The sequence below is a fragment of the Acanthaster planci genome, linkage group LG18 (genome assembly GCF_054643075.1).
Source record: "Acanthaster planci isolate LZ-2023a linkage group LG18, COTS_SCS, whole genome shotgun sequence".
NCBI classification, from domain to species: Eukaryota; Metazoa; Echinodermata; class Asteroidea; order Valvatida; family Acanthasteridae; genus Acanthaster; species Acanthaster planci.
The window spans coordinates 1,871,503-1,891,795 of NC_141794.1; the positions used below are offsets into that span (position 1 = coordinate 1,871,503).

The 20,293-nt window shown below is 42.3% G+C and overlaps 1 protein-coding gene across 2 annotated transcripts; it reads left to right on the forward strand.

Annotated features, from left to right (window-relative positions):
- The first annotated feature begins 556 nt into the window (after positions 1 to 556).
- On the forward strand, positions 557 to 19,380 carry LOC110979485 (tyrosine-protein kinase Yes-like). Of its 2 annotated transcripts, XM_022235328.2 has the most exons (13): positions 557 to 730; positions 6,007 to 6,237; positions 6,919 to 7,012; positions 7,575 to 7,673; positions 12,246 to 12,349; positions 12,832 to 12,984; positions 13,524 to 13,679; positions 14,215 to 14,360; positions 14,801 to 14,914; positions 15,110 to 15,263; positions 15,872 to 16,003; positions 16,288 to 16,498; positions 16,806 to 19,380. In XM_022235328.2, the coding sequence occupies exons 2-12, from the start codon at positions 6,045 to 6,047 to the stop codon at positions 16,488 to 16,490; spliced, it is 1,548 nt and encodes a 515-aa protein (XP_022091020.1). In that variant the 5' UTR covers positions 557 to 730; positions 6,007 to 6,044; the 3' UTR covers positions 16,491 to 16,498; positions 16,806 to 19,380. The 2 variants fall into 2 exon arrangements, with proteins under 2 accessions (XP_022091020.1, XP_022091012.1); XM_022235320.2 differs by having other exon boundaries at positions 16,288 to 19,380.
- The last annotated feature ends 913 nt before the right edge of the window (positions 19,381 to 20,293 follow it).

Genomic DNA, 20,293 nt, shown 5'->3' on the forward strand with positions numbered 1-20,293 from the left:
GAATGGAAAAATCAGTCATTTCGATCGCGACCTCCGTTTGTGTCCCACAGTGAAAAGTTTGAACATTGCCAAAAATGTTGACTTAATTTATACAAATGAACATATCAGCACATCACATAGTGTTTGAAGAAACAGTAGCCCCGGTTTCTACATCTTTCTACATAAGTTGCAGTTAGCTCCTAGCTTGACATGAGAGAAAACCCTGATATTAAAGTTTCCCAAAATCAACCTTAAACACTCCACGGGGTATAATAACTTCCCGCCAAAATCAGCCTTACAACTCCAGGGGTATAATAGTAGTTTAATGTTAGCAGTTCACGTGGGACGATTCGGTATTTGGAACAATGGTTGCGTAATTAATCATCAGTGAATTGCATCATATGATTGGACGGGGGAAATGATAAGGGCAGGCCAAGATTTTTTTCCGAAGGTTGTTCTTACTAGAGCGTCTGGTATTATTTTTGTCCACTAAGCCGCGCTCTAGGATCGTAGCTCATGACAACATAAAACAGCCGTCGCGAAGGCCTAAACTTTTCCCAGAAAGCATTTCGTTCTAAAGTGTCAAAGGTCAGTGAGAACAACTTGACAAACTTCCTTTTCATTTCCGCGTTCGGGTCCCAGATGATAATCCCCCAAAATTTCACCCTGTTTTTGTTCAGTCCTCCCACGTTTGGATAGTTCTTTCGTAGACGGGAACACCGCACACCAGATCTGTGTGGATATTTATCAGGTAAGTGGAGCGACGAGGTGAGAAATTGTATGCAGTGTGGTAAGTTAAAGTAGTGATGATAATTGATATAGGGGCCGAGCCGAGGCGGCCTCATGCATCATACGAAACTAAGGCTAAGCCAAGCGCACAACCGATTTGCAACCTGTCATTAGCTGCCGGATGCACGAATGTACAGTTGGCCAATGGCAAGATCGTACATGTATCGATAATGATATAATTCATACATTTACATCAAATATTTTACATTTAGTGTCCAAGCTACTGTTGTACTTGTACTTTTGTAGGTCAACTTGACCGTTTGTCAACTCGACTCCTGACCAACTCGACTGTTGAACCAACTCGTCCGTTGACCAACTCAACTGCATGATTGATATACATGTACATGTAACTATAACTCTTTCCTTGAAAAATAGATATTAAAAGGGGAAAAATAAAGATCGGATCAGTTCCGGATCGCAAAAATTATAGATGCTAATTTTGGCTCAATGAACCTACGAGATCAACTAAAATGCCATCAATAATTGAACTTGTGCCAATGAAATACTCCAAAATAATTTTCCCAATTTGAGAAGAAGCACGCACAAACGAACCCCCAAAATCTGTCCCCACGCTGTGCGCATGCACAGATCACATCATGCAAAACAAATTACACGCGCGATCCAGAACTAGGAAAAATGCATTTCCTATGCATCCCTGTTGCACCATTTGCACAGTCGAGTTGGTTGAGAGTCGAGTTGGCAAACGGTCAAGTTGACCTGACACCCCAAGCTACGGCATACATTATAACATAGCTATGTACAATCTGCCATAAACACATTGTGGCTGTTTTGATTGTGCCAACTTACCTTTCCATCACAGTCGCATGTATTTGTGCTACCAGATTTCATTCATTCCTTCTTGGTGAAGTTAGATGTCAGATGCGGAGGTTTATTCACCTAAAGTGTACACCGGTATATCCTCATTAAAATGGTGAAATTCTTGAGCATTTTGCCAAACATGCCCATCCACCCTACAGAATGTCCACAGCATCACTGAGCATGTAACTGGCAGCTGTCATAGCTGTGTGATAGGGTTGACCAATCACATTCCAGTACACAGCATGTATGAAATTTGGTTGCACAAATAGCCGTGATTGAAGGGTTAGTTGGCGCAATGTAACCAAATTACATGTATATGAACTTAATCTGGGAAAATTCATGTACAAACTTAGGCACAATTTACTCCCAGTTTTATTTCTTGTTTTAGTTTAGCATAGTCATTACATGTATGTACACTAGAAAGTGGCACCTTTTGATTTATCTCCACGATTCATGGTATTGTCTTGGTCAGTAGTAAAGCAGTACTTTTACCTGAAATACCGTTCACAGTGAGTGAGATTTTATTAAGCTTTAAACATTCCAGTTCATAAATCTTGAGTTAATTTGCCTGATATGAAGTTCAACTTAAGCACCATTTTCAAAATGCACTCAAACATAAGTCTACATGTACGTGTAAGAAAATAATTTATGTGTACGTAATTTGATATGTGAGTTGAGGTACATGTACTTGTACATTAAAAATGATTTATCAGAATTTAGGCCCCCCAAAAAGTAGTTCTACTTCTGATTACATGCCTCCCAAAAATAGGGTCGGTACATGTACATGTAGGTTGGAAAAATTGGTTGGAAAAAAATTACATGGCTGCGTAGCACTTTAGTCGTGCAATTTACACTCTCATGTATCTATACATTTTAACACACTAGCTGGAGGCTATCGCACTTTTGAAGTCAAATTTTGACGTAAGAAGTACATGTCCATGTACATGTACGTTGCAATTCTTTATCCTACTTAAAGTTGTGAACATATAGTGCTTTCAGAGTTCAAATACGTGTACACCAATGTACATGTATTGAGGTTCATTGAAAACCAAATTATTTTTAAAGCTCAGCAAATACATGTGCATAAATACACATGTGTATGTGTTCCTGTGTCACATGAAATTTTAAATACATATACAAGTCTGAACCAGAAGGAAAGAGCATGCAAAATGCAATATGCATCCTCCAAAAATTGCCACCGTTTGGAGAGTTCTAAAAATAATGTTAGGTTCAAAACAGGCAATTCAGAATAATGCGCCTCCAAGAGTTTGCAACACTTTGACCAATCAGTGCACGCGAAGTCTGTCGACCCTTTCCAAACGCGCACTGGGTCGACAGATATCGGGCGCTGTGATTGGTCGACGCGTTGCAAACTCTTGGAGGTGCACTATTGTGAAAGGCCCCTATTGCTAGATGGTGCTACAGAGGAGCAGATAATTTGTCATTCTACTCTCAAGGAAAAAAAATTCTTTGAAATCGGAAGGCCAAGCTTCCCAACCAATCGCATAGCTTTTTACCGGTACGTACATTCGTAGCTCTGTCAGTTGAATGTTTGGCAAAATGTGCGACATTTTTGTGTTTTGTACACGTAACTCTTTTGATGTGATCCGTCAGTCGTTGTGTGGACATACATGGATCCTTTCAGGTATTTGATGTGATCCGTCAGTCATCGTGTGGACATACACTGTACATGGATCGTTTCAGGAATGCCAGGCAGTTACATGTGTACACACGTTTTCCTACCTTTTGAACAAATTACATGATTCTCAGTGTACCATATGACCATTGGGCAATCAGACTTGTTGCACACGTCCACAAATTCAGCGAATCACAGGTTAAAAATGCATGTTGGGGCAGTATTTGCGAAAATATCCAAAGCTGTGTCACTTGCATTTGACACAGTGAGCATCATTGGAAATTGCACAGTTTGGCCTTTTTTCTTCAAAACGACAGCATACCAGAAGGAATAAGTTCACGAGGAGTTTAGCGCCGTTGCTACATTCATTGGTCTGTTTTTCAGTACCGGTACCTTTAATTTGTCAACCTTATCACTCATCTGTTTTGGGGACTTGACCCTTGATCTTGTCATTGACATGGGAATTCCCAGTACACCTACGTGTACATGTACTTGGGGATTACATGTACAGTGTACATGTACATGTCGACTGGAGGAAATGCTCCACATGTATACTTGGTTTGAAGTCCATGTACATACCGGTACATGTACATGTACATGGCCCCTTCATCGGCAGTACATGTACATGTGTACGTACATGTATACTACATGTACCGGTACATGTACATGCATACGTCTACATGTATGTACGTGTACATTATGTTTACATGTACCAGCACTTAAGAATGAGCAGAACAATGGATTCAGCATAAGGTACATGTACATGTATTTATCTGGTTAGCTTGGTCTTCATTCCAGCAGTCGCGATGGTGGTACATGTACACTTGTTGAAACATGTTTGTTTAAACCTGTTTTGTAAGTTGTTCTGGGTCCAAATGCCCCTTTGCAAAAAACCAAAAACAAGGGAAATACATGACGTATCATGCAAAGGGTTTTCAGAACTTGAGATCAGGGAACTTTTCAGAAGTCATGTGCGTGCATGTGCAGCACCCATTTAATCTGCATGGTTTTCCCATTATCTTCTCCTCTGAGCAATAAATGCAGCGACTTCCTCCATGACCGAGGTGAAATCCTGCTCAGTGCTCAATGGACGATATCCTGTCTACACGCCTTCATTTCAGCTTAAAGGAGCGGCCAGATTGCTGTGGGAACATTTGATGTGTTTCAAAATTCGGCACTACCAGAAAAAAACAAATTAAAAAAAAGAAAAAAGAAATAAACATAACACTAACAGAGTTCACTGTCAGCCGTCATTATTAGGCTTTAACTGATTAAATTCATGCATTTGAAGTTTGTTTCTTGACACTTCTCAACCTCCTCATAATGGAAAGATTGAAAATGTTTTCACATTTAACCCAACGTGTACATGTACCGTACAAGTCCAAAAAGCTGGAGGCATTTTTGCGAGACTACTTATCCAAACTGCTGGAAAGGCAGAATCAGACTTGGCACTGACCACATTGGACATGATACATGTACATGTATGTCTTGAAACAAACTTGATCTATGAATTATTACAGAGCCAAACAGCAGTTTGAGAAGTATTTCATCTCAAGCAAGGAAATTCTATTATTGGATATTTTGATATATATTTTGATGTTCACACATTTCCTTTGCTTAATTGTGATACCGGTAGTTAAAAAACTTGGTTAAATTTTCATTTTTCTTGCACTGTGAACACTCCCTTAAGCCCGCTCTGTGTTGATGGTTTCCTTGACTCTGCCTGTTCCTTTTGCTATGGAAACCCTCACTCAGAAAGTGCCTCAAAAACTGTTTTCCAGAAAGAGGGTAACCTTGGCGTGGACTTGGCTTAGTCCACACAAAGGTTTGCACAGCCTCCATGATGTGGACCTCTTTTGTTTGTTGATCCACGCACACAAGCATGTACATGTACGTTTTGTACAGTGTGTATTGCTGATCTGACATTTCCTGTTTTAATTTCTGGACAGCATTGTACAAACCGGTATGGTAAATACATGTAGCTGTGGATGTACATGTAGTACATGTACAGTACAGTTGCACATGTACCTGAACGTGAACATGTACAGGTACATGTACAGGTGCAGGTGTTTCCCGTTACTGACTGTGAATGTACATGTAGTTGTCGTTTTGCTATTGTTCAAACTTCATCTTCCCGTTCTACTGTTTGTCAACATATATTCTTTTTCAAAAATAGATACATAAAATGTACCTGTAGCAGGAATTTACAAAAATCTACTGATCAGGAACACAGTGTACATGTACACAGCAGTCAACTCGACAAATTGCATGGGGGATGGGTACACAAAACGATAAATGTGGGCGACCAATTTTCTCAGCTCAACAATTTGTGGTAAGCGAGGTTGTTGTGCAGGAACATCTGAGCATAATTTTTGCCCTCTTGGTCGTTTCATGTGTGTCACGTTTCACTGGGGAAAAAAAAGAAATGAAGACAAATAAAAGAAAACACAGGAAGTGACATTATGCCGGTTCTCAATATGCAGGGAAATTCTGGAGATGTAATCACATCCACTTGGTATGTCCTGATATCCTGTACAAATACCGGATGTGTGGAGTTTTCATTGTACCGTACGTATACGTGTACGTGTGCTGGGACTGACCATGTACATATGAATCAGTGGATGCATGTTCATGTACAAACCTGTATAGGCAAAGGATGTGTTTGTTGAAGGTTTCCCAACTTGTTTTGCACAAAGAAGCGTAGGCGAGCTTAACACTGAAGTTGAATGAGTTACATGTACATGGACTGTGGAATGTGATTCTTCTATCCGACCATCTCGCAGACAGTGCAGCCTCGGTGAATCGCATTCCTGCCATCAGCATGGGATGCATCAACAGCAAAGAGGAGGGCAGCAGCTATCGGGCGGATTACAAGGCCGACAACACTCACAGCGGTCCCGGCCTGACAATAGGGGGGCCCTCGCCTGGCATGACCACCGGTGGAGTCTCCGATCGGGCACCCAAGAACGATATGTTCATCCCTACTCCCAACAAGCCCGAGCCGAGCAGACCGGGTGAGGTGCTCTTCCCTTTTTTATGGTGATATTACATGCAAGTCAGAGTTGTCCTGCGGACTTCACCCTCCAGGCTCCAGTCCTCCAATTTCCAAGAAACTTTGGTTTACGTTTTCCTTACCGGGGTAAAGGTTAACCTTGAAACCCTCGTCTCTCAACCCGAGGCTTTAGAATCCACCGACAGGTTTTTTGTTAGATTTTACAGAATCAGGGAAGCCAGATAGCCCCGCGACTGTTTCTTCGTGGGGTCCCGGTGCCCCTGGAAAAGTTCAAGTTGAAGAAATGTGCAAAGTTGTATTCCAGCAAGGAGGAAGATTTTGTTGGATTTGGGAATGCTGCAAGTACAAAGTGCTGCTAAGTTTTGAATAAAATAAATCAACGTGGAATGATTTTTTGGGTGTTTTTGGTTGCATTTGCGGATTCTGCTGATGTCTCAACTTAAATTATCCTGGTATTCCTGGCCAATGACAATACACCCCAATCTGACTGGTTCATGCCCCTGTTTGTAATCTTCAGATACATACATGTATGTATAATTTGGATTTAAAAACTTTGTATATGTGAACCGGTAATGTACAGAATGCACAACCAGGGTGTATGTGTGCTCTTTCCTTATACACTTAGTTTCAGGTTTCACAAGTCTCAACTTTTATTTTAATGTTGTCTGTTTTTCAAATGTAGTACTGAAATATGTTGCGCTGTATGATTATGAAGCACGGACAGAGGATGATCTGAGCTTCTTGAAAGGAGAGACGCTAGACATAACGAATAACCAGTAAGTGAGATTTGTACATGTAAGGTATGCCGGGACCCAATCTTAATAACTGCATGTAGACTATTCATGCATTGAGTCGGCACTTACTCGTACATGTTCCCATAGTTTTGACCATTCCGCTGTTGTGCAAATCATGTTCGTGGACATCAAGAACTCATAAACAATGAAAAAGTGGAAGTTTGGAAACAAGTCATGTTGAAAATACAATCACAGGTTTTGCTTTCGTCAAGCAAAAGGAACATCGCTTTTTAATTTCGCTTGCATCCTGCGCACGGAGAGGCTCATCAGTGCTGACGAACAATTTAAAGAGGTTTCTGTTCTTGTGCTTGTAATCCTGCGAAAGGACATGCACACATATATAGATTGTTGAAACATTCACACTCCTGCTTTCAGCATTTGTTCGCAAAGACACGCTGTGCAGTGCTCATGACGATCAAATTTGCGTGCATAATTACCCAAAGTATAAATAGACATACAAGTAATTGTCCATTGTCAAATAAAAATGGACCAAGGGTTGTATTTGTCAATCGGTTTTCAAGTGTCCTTTTTTTTCTGTCATTAGTGACGGTGATTGGTGGCTGGCAAGGTCAACAAAGAACGGTCGAGAAGGATATGTCCCCAGCAACTACATTGCACCTGTCAAGAGTATCAACGCTGAAGAGTAAGTACTGGTCATCTCTCACCGGTCAGTGCATTCTGAAAGTGGCACTTGTGGCCTACCGCATTGACCGTGCAAGGTCACCCCCCCTCCTCCCTGGTCATTCATTTGTCATCTTGCCAACATGTCATACTCAAATGAATTCAGATTTTCTTTTTTTCCCCGGAGAAGTTTGTCTCCCTTAGATACAGTGGTCATTTGATTAAGTTGGGTTTAGTAAGATGCCGAAAGAGAAACTCAAGAGGTTCTAGCAACAATCACATTTTCAAATGTTTGTTTCTTGTCTTTCAGCGTTGTTAGTTTTATCCCATTTCATTTATATAAAATCTGTTATTCTGTTTTTTATTTGAGACAGCATCTCCATGCTTGGGCATTTGTAACGTGAGCATTTTCCATGTAACAGTAAACCTCAAGTATGACTGGCAGAAATGCTTTGCAAACAAGCCATCATTGCCATCTTCGCCCAGGCGCTTATTTTTTCCTATACATTTTGATCAAACAAGGAAGTGGTGATCAAAAGATCTGCACCGGCAGACCACAGCGGGGGGGGAGGGTAACGAGCATTCCCATAAAATTCCCCGCTGTACGTGTACTTTACACGACCCTGCCCTGGATGGAACAAGATGATGATACCTCACTGAACGGCTTGCTCTCAGCTGCATGTTCACTACGTGGACGCACGGCACACCGCTCTGCGGACATTTTTCACCCCTTGATACCTGCAGGGTGCACCAAATGTACTTGGCCTGCATTCCGATCATTGCACCGAACAATGAATATGCGGGCATAGTTCCTAGTTATTTTGTTAATCCCAAAGGAAATTACATCTCTGTGTACAAGCCTCATTAAAAACATACAAAAATTAGCATTCTAAAACCTACATGTACATGTGCATACCCTGAATCTAATTAAAATACAGAATTAATACATTACAAATCATTAAAAATTAAAGTTCGTCTATTCCCCTTGTATGTTTCAAATTGCATGCAGCAATGGCCCCAGGGATGAAAGAATATTTATAACGCTGTGTCCTCGTCGTCGGCAGTCGCAGTCTCCCATTTTGTTCGTTTCGTCGCTGGTACACATACATGCAGAATAGTGCTTGATGGCGTATACTGTAGCTTTGCTTGGTTGTTTCTCAACCCTCCCAGTGTCGTCATACCGTCTGGATAACGTGTCAAAACCTCCTGGCCAGAACCTCTGACGCAAGGCACATTGCCAGAGTTCTTAGGCCGTAAAATAAGCCTTTAAAAAACTCTGAGAGGGCTTGATCAGAACAAGGTAATCACCCCCTATTTGTACCTCTCCCAACATCCCTTGCAAATCCATGAGGAGATTAGGGTTGAAAGTTTTCCAGGATCGAAGCAAGACGAGCTCAACCGCTGTTAAATTACATTATGCTGTTGTTCTGTTGAAAGGGGCCACTTGTGCCATGGGTTTGTGCCATTGTTTTCCAGAACATGAATGCATTCCAGGGGATTATGCAGAACTCTCTTTGAGAAATGCATCTACATGTATATATATATTAACCCTAACCCACCCAAATCCTCCAAAATTCTTTTCTGCAAAGTGGAGGAATTTGGAGGATTCAGGGTGTATGGAAAAACTGCATGGCTGATTTTGAAGGCTGCCATACGAGAAGGTCTTGGATTAGACCTTATCTTTTCTGTACTTAGTCTGGCACAAATTCAGCCTGATATTTCTTTTGAATCAACTGCACTGCTCAAGAATGCCATTCGCACTGCCTCAACATAATGACAGGAATTGCCGGAGGATTTTGACAGATTTGGGTAGTTAGGCACACCTCCAAATGACATTTTCAAGAAATTTTGGAGGATTTGGGCTGAATGCAATTTTTTTCATGTTGAAAATCAGAGGTTTTCGGAGGATTCAGGATGGTAAGAAGTAAAAAGTAGCCTAGTAAAAATGCCTAGGGGATTAGGGTTAATGATGAAAATAGTTAAGTATTTGTAAGGCATACAGAAATTACAGTACGTACAAAGGATCTAGAATTCAAAGGTGCCAATATATTATCATCGTCCCTTCACATTGGGCTTACAACATCTGAACATTTCCTGAAACCATCTCGGCTGCCTGGGGAATTTTCTAGCCTGATGCTAACATATCAGGCATGAACGGCTAAACATATCCGTCTACATGTACTTGTATCTGCCCTCACAGGTTCCCATTTACTCCTGGGTGGAGAGAGGCACGAACACGTACATGTAGGGGCAAAGTGACTTGCCCAAGATCCTAACATGCTGCCACCAGCTGGATTCGAACCCCGAACCCTGTGATCAGAAGCTACAAACCCTAGGTCACATGCTCCCCTTATTATTTGTATTAAATTATATATACACATACTTATTCAACTTTGATGCAGCTCATACGGTTCATGTACATGTATATAGAATATTTGTGTTCTGATATTGCATTCTCTCAACTTTTTAAACCACGGCTGAGTACTTCCTGCGACACAGATTTTCCAGGTGTTCAACTCCCTAGCAAAAATGCCTGATTTCCTCTTCTTTTTTCTTCCATCATTTACTGTGTGTGCATGTCCAAAATGGGACAATACATTGCAAGTTGGTCTGTTTGAATTCCCTTCTCTTACTCCCCCCCAAAAAAATACAACTTGTTCAGAAAATAGTTGAAAAGAAAGCGAGTGAAAATTGCAAAAGGGAGAATCTGGACAGAGCTAGTTTGCACTGCATTGCATTCCACCATATTGGTTTGAATTTCCACATATACCGGTGTGTACAAGTATGTCTACAGACTGTCAGTGAAAGACATTTCCAGATTAGAAAAGGACTTGCGAACAGCACCATGTTTGTTACCGCAATGCAGGCTTCACAGATAGTGTTATCTAGAATGTCAATGTGATACGTGCAAATCTGGAGCTCGAAACCAAGAAGAAAAGTGACTATGTACCTGTAGCGGAATTTCCATCATTCACTGTACATACTTGTGTGCATTAACAATGTAGGAATTTTTCATGATCCACTAGACCTACATACATGTAAGTTTACATGTACATGTACGTGGATCGTATCATGTTTGCGCAATATGTAAATGTTATCAACAAGGAAGTAAAATGTTCAGCCTTGGCGGCTTATGACAAACTTTGTAGCAGGACTTACATGAAGAGGGCAGCCACATATTATTTGTGGATGCACTTGTATTACAAGGTCAAAGGTCAGTGCATACACCACAAGGAAGTGAGTACACGTACATCCCAAATCAGATCTGGAAAATACAGACCGTGCATTCAGCACACCTACATGTATTGTACAAAGCGTGTATAGAAATGTACATGTACATGCATGCACTTGTTCTTTGTGTGTTTGCAATTCATGTCATTTAGCGGGCATTGTTTGTTGAATTAGGGAATGACAGGTGGGAAAGATAGCTGGAGGAATGGAACCTGATCCACGTGTGGTCCATGAGAATCACACTAGAAATGAATTTTTCATGTAGAATCTGTGATTGTTACTTGGTCGTGATGGTGTCTTAAAAAAAAAGGCAGCCATTGGATGCACCAGTCGGAAAAAATGTGCTTTTTTGTGTTCGATATATATCAAGTTGTTGCATTTTATTTGGAAGCCAGCAAGAAATTGGCATGTATACGTACAGTATCATTATGCAAAGATTTATCAGCAAAGTGCCTTGTCTGCTGGCTTGAGAGATGCAAAAAGAAACTGAAACATCCGATCTCTCTCTCTTGAGCTCTCTTTGAGAGTGTCAAGGAATTATCTGTTCTTGTTGCTTTATTCGGAAATTGGTTTTGAACTGGTCCACTTTTATGGGTGTAGTGTACATGTAGTACGCGGTAGGAACATCAGATGTCAAATTAGGGCACTATGCCCAGTTTCATGGCAGCCAGAGTGTAGAACAAAGCTTGCACAACCACATGCATATGTACATGTACTGCATAACATGTGGCATAGGCCACCAGTTTTCGGTAGAATGTGCACAAAACATATTTATCACTTGAGCACTGAGAGGTAACATGTATTACTGCAAGGGCACTCAAGCCACCATTACCTCTTTCTTTCTACCCTGCAATCTGCAGGCTAATCCTGGTCAGCTATTGGTACATGTACATGTGCACTTGAATTACATGTCGCATCAGTATTGAACTGTATGAACACAGTCGCGTACACAAATGTGTGTATTGTAAATTCACCGTGTTCTTAGCAACTCGGCCACATTTGTACAAGAATTATGCAAGAAGTGTCTGCACCAAGTTAGATCAGTTGAATGTGAAGCTTTACTCTGTTTGGAGCCTAAACTTAAAAACAGAAAAACATGTAAACAAATCCTTACGTCAACTTATGTGTTCACTATTTCTTACATTCTTGCATCAAGAATATTTAATCAATTCCTTGAATTAGGTGCTTTGTCTGACTGAAATAACCAGTATTAACATGTTATATCCAACGTCCTCTGACTTTGATACTGTACAGTGTGTTGCATTGTGCTTCCTGGGCATCAGCTTGTTATTGTTTTGGGATTGGAAAGACCGGCAATGATGCAACTCTTTCTGAACTGAGGAATTTCCCTGTTTCTCTTCAGGTGGTACTTTGGTCGAATCGGTCGCAAGGAAGCCGAGAAGAAACTCCTCCATCCTGGTATCGAGCGAGGAATGTTCATCGTCAGGGATGGCGAGGCCACCCCAGGTGCACAAATTATGTTGCTTACTTAGAAAACCTTTGCTCAGAGCAATAATACACCAAAACAAAAACGGCTGAACGCTCCAAGTAATCATATAAAATACATTATAAAGATTACGTCCTTGCTGTCTGTTTATGTTGGTTGTTTTCTTCCAGGAGCCCCTTCACAACACTGCCAACTTGATCACTTTCACTGAAAACGAAATTTTGAAACCGAAGATGACATTTCAACAAAACTGCCCTGTAGGTTCATTTAGTACACGTACATGCTCCTTTGAAATATGAGCTGAGTACCAGTATGTCTTAACAGTGCACGCGATGGCACATTGTTCAGGGGACGTTTACCAGCTTCAATGACCTGTCTGCACCGGTTCCTACCGTAGTTTTGGCAGTCTGGCCTTGTTGAGGGCAAATTGTAGGACACAGCTTTGGAGTGCGTTTAAATCTGCTCAAAATGGAAACGGCACTCGGTGGTTTTCTTGCTGCAGGGACATTCTCACTTTCTGTCCGCGACTACGACCCGGTGAAGGGCGACCACGTCAAGCACTACAAGATCCGCAAGCTGGACAACGAGGCAGGATTCTACATTGCCATGCGCAGCCCATTCCCAGTGCTCGCAGAGCTTGTCAAACATTACCAACGTAAGTTTGGGATGAAAACATTCCACAGCAGTTGTTGAATTTGCTCTGAGGTTTATCGCTGAGTTCAGTTCCTGTTTACTTTTCTGTTTGTGTTATGCATTTAACTGTGTACAGAGACATAGAATTTATAGTCAATTAATCCACTCTTTGAAGGCCATGAATTTAAGTGGATAAGAAAACTCTCATATTTCAAGAAAGCAAATTTACATGTTTTATAGATGCTTCTGAGTTTTGTGGTCACTTCCAGCTGGGAAATAGTTTGCTGTTTGTTCCCGATTGATGAAAAAGAAATCTAATTCACTGTTGCAGCATTGGAAATCTCTCAGAAGACATGGTGCTCTCTATTTTCAACTGTTCAGAGTTTTTCCCCTTTTTTTTCGAGAGCCAGTAGCTGCAGCCAGATGGACAAAAAGCGTAAAGCTTACGCATATATTTGTTTACCGTAAGTAAGTCTTTTCAGGTGCTTTGCTTCAGCCTGTTGATTTTTTCTGGCAGACTAGCTCGACTGTATCCATTTTTCTCCCCCCCCCCCTCTGTAGAGGTGGCTGATGGACTCTGTATCAAGCTCACCTTCCCCTGCCCCAAGGAGAACCCCAACACAGTGGGCCTGGGAAAGGACGCCTGGGAAATCCCCCGCGAGTCCCTGACGCTGGAGAACAGGCTCGGGGCCGGCCAGTTTGGAGAAGTCTGGAAAGGTACACTTCCTCTTTGGCCTCTGCGGAAAGTCTTCCCCAGGGTTGTCCTCCTTTGGCATATCTTGTCATGCAGCAGGGAGTTCGGATGCCACTTTTAACCCAACCTCCCAAGATCTTTCAAAATCGGCCATAGGAAATTTGGGAGGCTTTGCAGTGTTTAGGAAGGTACATGTATTTATACCTTTGTGGAATATTCACATTTTAGGTTGGGGAGTTGCAGATAGAAATTTTTCACAAAAGCAGTCGTCTAATTTGGTTTCTTTTGTAGAAGAATCCTCACCTTAAGGTGGTTGTGCCTTTTCTAAAGTCTTTGTACATTCAACTCCTTCAACATGTTCAAGAAAATGGTGACATATTTCGTCCCAGCTTTCTTCCTTGATACACTACCTGACTACAGATTATTTTCACCTTGGGTTTCTGGATTCTAAAAAGTTAAAAACATTCAGGAGGGAAAATGTTAAGGTCAATCGTGAGCTGTCCTAAGAAGACAGTCGCAATCTCTGACTACCCGATTCCTTCCCTCCAATCGTTCCAGGGACTTGGAATGGCAAGACCCCAGTGGCCATCAAGACCCTGAAGAAGGGAACCATGACTCCCACGGCCTTCCTGGCCGAAGCCAACATCATGAAGAAGCTGCGTCATCCCAAACTCTGTCAACTCTACGCCGTTTGTTCGGACAAGGTAAGGACCGGGCCTGGTTTTCGGTCAATTTGGACATCATAGTTTATGTCCTTTTTTTTTTCTTTTGATGAAGGGGACCAGCTTCTTTGGTAACGATGTAAAAGGATTCAGATCCTTTTTGTGGTAACTTGTTGCTTAAGTGTCACCCTAATTCTCAGAGATTGTTCAAACTCAACAAAGAAATTTAGGATGATTTTCTTGACATTAAGAAGAGTAGAACCCGGTTTTTTTGGCTCCTGATTTGTGGAGATTCCAGTCTATGTTGATATTGTTTGATAAAGTTGATTACTTTGTGAATCACGTTGAAAAAGGAGGAGAAAGTAACTTTTCAAAAGATACCAGTTTTGATTCCCCCCCCCCCGAAATGGACACACTGTCTTCATTTTGTCTGTCTCTCATCCTCATAAATCTCTTCTTCTCTGAATGCGTCCGGCATCCAGGAACCCATCTACATCGTCGCCGAGCTCATGTGCAATGGCAGTCTCCTGGATTACCTGAAAGACGGGGAGGGACGTAAGCTGAAGCTGCCAGAGCTTGTCGACATGGGCTCTCAGGTCTGTACAGAAAGTCTCCCAATCTAATCACTTCACAAAGCTGCCGTATTGTCCATCAACATGTACAGTGTCTGTGTTTGCCGCCTCCCCGAATACCTCAGTTTACAACCTGAGTGCATCTTTCATTCAATCCTGTTGGGTCGATATTATCTAAGAGAGTGAACAGGTTTTTGGGGGGTTCTTTTGGATGATTAGATTGCGTCTGGAATGGCTTACCTGGAATCCATGAACTACGTCCATCGGGATCTGGCTGCTCGGAATGTGCTGGTGGGGGAGAATAATGTTGTCAAGGTGGCTGATTTCGGGCTGGCCAGGATGATTGAAGACACAGAGTATACTGCAAGACAAGGTAGGTTTCTACCCAACCTTCAGCTGTCTCAACCCCCCCCAGATGATCCCCCTCCACCCACACGATCCCCTTCCACCTACATGTACACGATCCCCCTCCACACGATCCTCTCCCCACATAATCCCCCTCCCCCACATAATCCCCCTCCCCCACATGACCCCCCTCCCCCACATGACCCCCCTCCCCCCACACGATCCTCTCCCCACATAATCCCCCACATGACCCCCCTCCCCCACATGATCCCCCTTCCCCACATGATCCTCTCCCCACATGACCCCCCTTCTCCCAGATGATCCCCCTCCCCCCACCCTTACCTTTCCCATTCTACCCGAGGTTTGAGTAACATATGCTCGAGGATACAGCAGTCTTCACTGCTACATCGAGCTCACCACGCGGGCAAAAAAAAGCCGCTGAATTTTCTTTGCCTGAACATCTAGATGTCCCTTGTTTTTGCTCAGATGGGCTATCCGCTTCCAGGATGTTTATTTATGCTCCCTGAAATAAATCCGGCCAGTAATGTTGGCCTTGCGGGAAACAGAAGCATAATCGTTGTAGTTGCCACCCTGCACATCTCTCACACTGTTCTATCATTGCTATGACTCGTGCAGGCGCAAAGTTCCCGATCAAGTGGACAGCTCCGGAGGCTGCCATGTATGGCCGCTTTACCATCAAATCCGACGTCTGGTCATTCGGCATTCTTCTGACAGAGTTGGTCACACACGGGCGTATACCCTATCCAGGTAAGGCTGTCTGTTGCTCCTGCCCATTTTGGATCAAACCTCAAGAGTTGATTCACCAATCTGCATAGATTCGTGAATTTTGGTCAGTAGGGTGGGTAGGGCATACAGGGGAGCAGTGTTTCTACAATGTTGTGAAGGGCGAATTCCACCTGCCGTGAAATTTCCTAGCTAATGTCTCTGTCTAGATCCCCTTCCCGAGCCAATCTTGGCTTCCCCGAGTCTGCCGTGGGTCGGCCTTTTAACCACACCATTTAAACAAAAACCTGTTTCTCTGACTCTCGAAGGCATGATGAACATGGAGGTCTTGGACCAAGTGGAGCATGGGTACCGCATGCCCAAGATGTCCGGCTGCCCGGACAGCTTGTACGAGCTCATGCTCAAGTGTTGGGACAAGGACCCCGCGGCCAGGCACACCTTCGAGTTCCTGCATTCCTACTTGGACGACTACTTTGTCTCCACCGAGCCCAACTACAAAGAGGCTGAATAGAGACATTGGTAAGAAACCAGATAAAATTGTGTGTGATGCCCGAGATAGATGTTGTCCATTTGTCAGGAACTGCATTTTGACAATTATGCACAGTTTCATCTGAACTTTTGTAAAGCACCCATCAATCCAAGAGTTATCCACCAAAAAGGGTGTGAACTTGCCCGCGGTAACACCCCATGTATTTATTTGATCCAACATGGAATCATTTGTACACTTTTTCATGGAAGGGCTTGTTACTTAATTTGTCCACATAAGGAATCTCACTTTTGGCGCCTTCAACACCTTTCTGAATAGTGGATTGCTTTATATCCACAGAAGCTGTGGATCACTCCACATCAACCTCATACCTGTGTGTGGATTTGTTCATGTGCACAGCCAATGGGATTGCTGATGTAAATATGCCTACTGAATATCCACCGTTACGAGTGGACTGTTCCACATCCCCACTTAAGAGAGGCCAATGACTGAGTGAGTTCCACGTCCTCAGTAATCTTTGAAGATGTGGAACATCACTCCGTTGTATAGCTATGCGAAGTAAAACTTAGCAGGGTGTCTGCTGTGTATTGTCCACGGAGATACAAGGTGTGGATCGGTCCATTCTGCTGTCCCAGCCGTTGTGCTGAACACATCCACACTGCGTGGGATCCCCTATGTGGACCACCGACCCACATCCACACTTTGGCCCTGGGTTGTTGACAGCCCCAACAGCATCCGCGCGTGAGACTCCGTTGATCTACTCAGTACGTGGGTCTCATGTCCGGTAGGCAGCGTTCAGGGTATGATAAGGGGTTGGCCTATTGCTGCTGCCGCACGTTACATTTACACAGGGCAACTGCTGTGAACCAAGTTGCACCCACCCTCTGTGTGGATCCCCGTACTTCCAAGTGGATTTAATGAGTAATGTTGATGAAGATTTCTATGTACATAATTTGCCAGAAACAGTTAGTACTGTGGGTAGTAGCCGTCTGATTCAGCTGTGATTTACGTTGAAATAACTCTGATTACTTTGCTAAATTTGTATCAAGTTGATGATGTAATTACTTTCCTCCATGTGCCTCTGCCCCCTGCAGAAGCAAGTCAGTCTTGCCTGGGAAAAAAAAAAATTTGCTTATTAAAATATACAAGCGTCTTTATGTTTAAGAAAGAGACCAGAATTTGTAAAACTGGACTGATTCGTGAAGCCCCGCCCCCTTTTTTTCTGACCAGTCACAGTTGTGATTTATGTCCGACGTGCGCGTACAAAAGTCTGACATGCGTGCATGCATGCGCCTATGATGCGCGAGGCTGAAACACGTAGTGTGGTAACGGGAAAGAATGCGTGCTGAGTACCCAAGTGCACAGTGGGCGAGGCTTACTGGATCGGTTTGTTTGCCTGCTTGCTGTAGGGATGACTTCCGAATGGATGTACATGTATTAGTCTCAACTAAAATGCTACAGTAGTCTATCCCGCAAAGTTTGCATAATCCACAGCTTTTTTAAAAAGTTACCGAATCTACCAGTTAGCCCAATTGACCAAAAATATGCACCATATTTTTTACTCATTTCGCTTTTAGATAATAATAGTGGAAAGGTATGATATGCAATTTTACTAGCTGCAGAAGGTACATGTACTGGTAACAGATGCTACATTTTGTAAAATGGCCAAATTTTTGTTTTATTTTGGCTGGAGCGTCTGGAGTATTTTTCTACTTACAATATTTTTATATCTGCTGCTCAAGCAAAAGAATGGGTTGCATTTGTACATTTCTAAATAACTGAGATTTTCTGAGTATTTGCTAGATTATGTATTTTGATATTTGGAGAGTTGTGTGAATTTTTGGCGAACTGAAGCCTCAGAGTAGAGATAAATAAATGTGAATTTCAAAACTCTATTTGGCATAGTACTACAGATCAAAAGGTACTTTGCGTAGTTGATCAATTTGATGTTAATCTGTTATTTGTACTACTGATAGTTGATACATATCTTTACAAATAAATTCCTTCATGTCCTGTTTGTAAGGGCCGCATTTACACTATGTAACTACAGAGGCTATTTTTTATTACATAAGTAACCAAGATACACATCTCATTTTGAATTTTTGAGTAGAAGTGTAACGGTTCCTTGGCCGGCAAACTTCCCTGCGGATGTATATTCAGAGTGGCCGAAACGGAGTTCAACTGTTTGCCAGTTGATTTAAGTGCCTTAACATTTCAATATTGGAGGGGGGAGGCAGAAAGTTTGAACTCTGTTGGATTGAGTTTGAAACTATCCATTCAGATGGGGACTTTGTGTGGGTGATACATGTATGACGAAATTGTTGATTTTGTACAGAAAGCAATTTGGCAAGCAGAGATGGTACAATTGAAAAGTACTGAAGCGAAACATTCCATTTTGGGATTCCTTCTGTCGTGGATGTGGGGCATGTTAATTGCCCCTGTTTGAAGTCCAGTTAAACCGGAAATGAGGATCGTCGACAAAGAATGGCGCTATGAATTCTTAAAACGACTAGTAATTCCAACTCTCCTTCCATTTTACTGTCTCTGGAAGAGAACTTACTTGGATATGTAATGATAAAATATATAGATCGAGTGCGCTGACTCGAGAATCCTTAAACGGCAACAATTTCCAAAGGCGTGACCCTGTTGGAATGTGAATGTTTCAAGAAATGAAAGATAGAAAAATGCAGGGCAGGGTGAATGTAGCACAAATTTGAAGTTGGTCGCTAGACTGTTATTTTCCTTTTCGGCGAAGTATTGCTTCATGTATACACAACCTTAATTTAAGTACACGTGCCTTTTTAAAGCATTCTATTCAGTTATCATCATGTACTCAGCATTGTGACTATTTTTGTATGTGCTTGTTTACGGATGCGACGGACTTATATATACAATAAACAAGATCTTCTGGTAACGGGCTTCTTAATCACGTTTGGTCATTCTGGAGTCTTTTGGGGATGGGAGGGGATAGGGACGTTTTGTTTATGAGACAGCACCCCCGGAAATGAACGTGAAACTCAAAGGTCAGATTGGCTTATAGTGCATTTAATTCTTTCCTGGGGCGGATCCAGGGGATATGGGGGCGCACTCCCCCCTTTTCACAAAAAAATGAAGGAATAAAAGTAGAAAAAGAGGGAGAGACCCAGCCCCATAAAATGTGACAGAGTAGTGAAAAAACAGTTCTGCTTCAAGTTACCCAGCCTCTGTAGTTTTACAGCCCCTACCCTAAAAACTTTTAGTTCACGCCCCCCTTTTGGAAAACCCTGGAGCAGCCCCTGATCCAGCTCTGCGGTTTAGCTTCGATTCCCTGGCTCGGTCCACGTGTGGATTAGGTTTTCAGGCCCTACCTGATTCTGTGGGTTTTACCCAGAAGATTCCTCTGGGGTTTTCTACCCATCTGTAAAACGGTAACTGCTTCTCGTTGTTTCCTCTCCACGGGCTTCTTCGGGCTGGGAGTGCCTAGGACACTTTTGGTGTCATTACCAGAAATAAATAATAATAGTAAAAAAATATTGCGCCCTGTTCCCTCTGTAACGTAACAACCAGTTGAGACTGGCTATAAGCCACGAAATTTTATGTGGTAATTAAGCAATTTGACCTTCATAATCCACTTTAGCAGGAGGGCATTGGCCCTAGCTGTAAAATGTAAAAAAAAAAAAATCATTGGAATTCTGTCGGACAGAATGTGAACGTAGGAGCCATTTTTATAATATACAGACCATCCTCGTCCTTTTCTTATCTTGTCATTGTCTAGTTTAACCAGTATGACCTTTCATGTTTTTCTCGCGCATAAATTATGTTTAATTACAAACAATAGCCATAATACA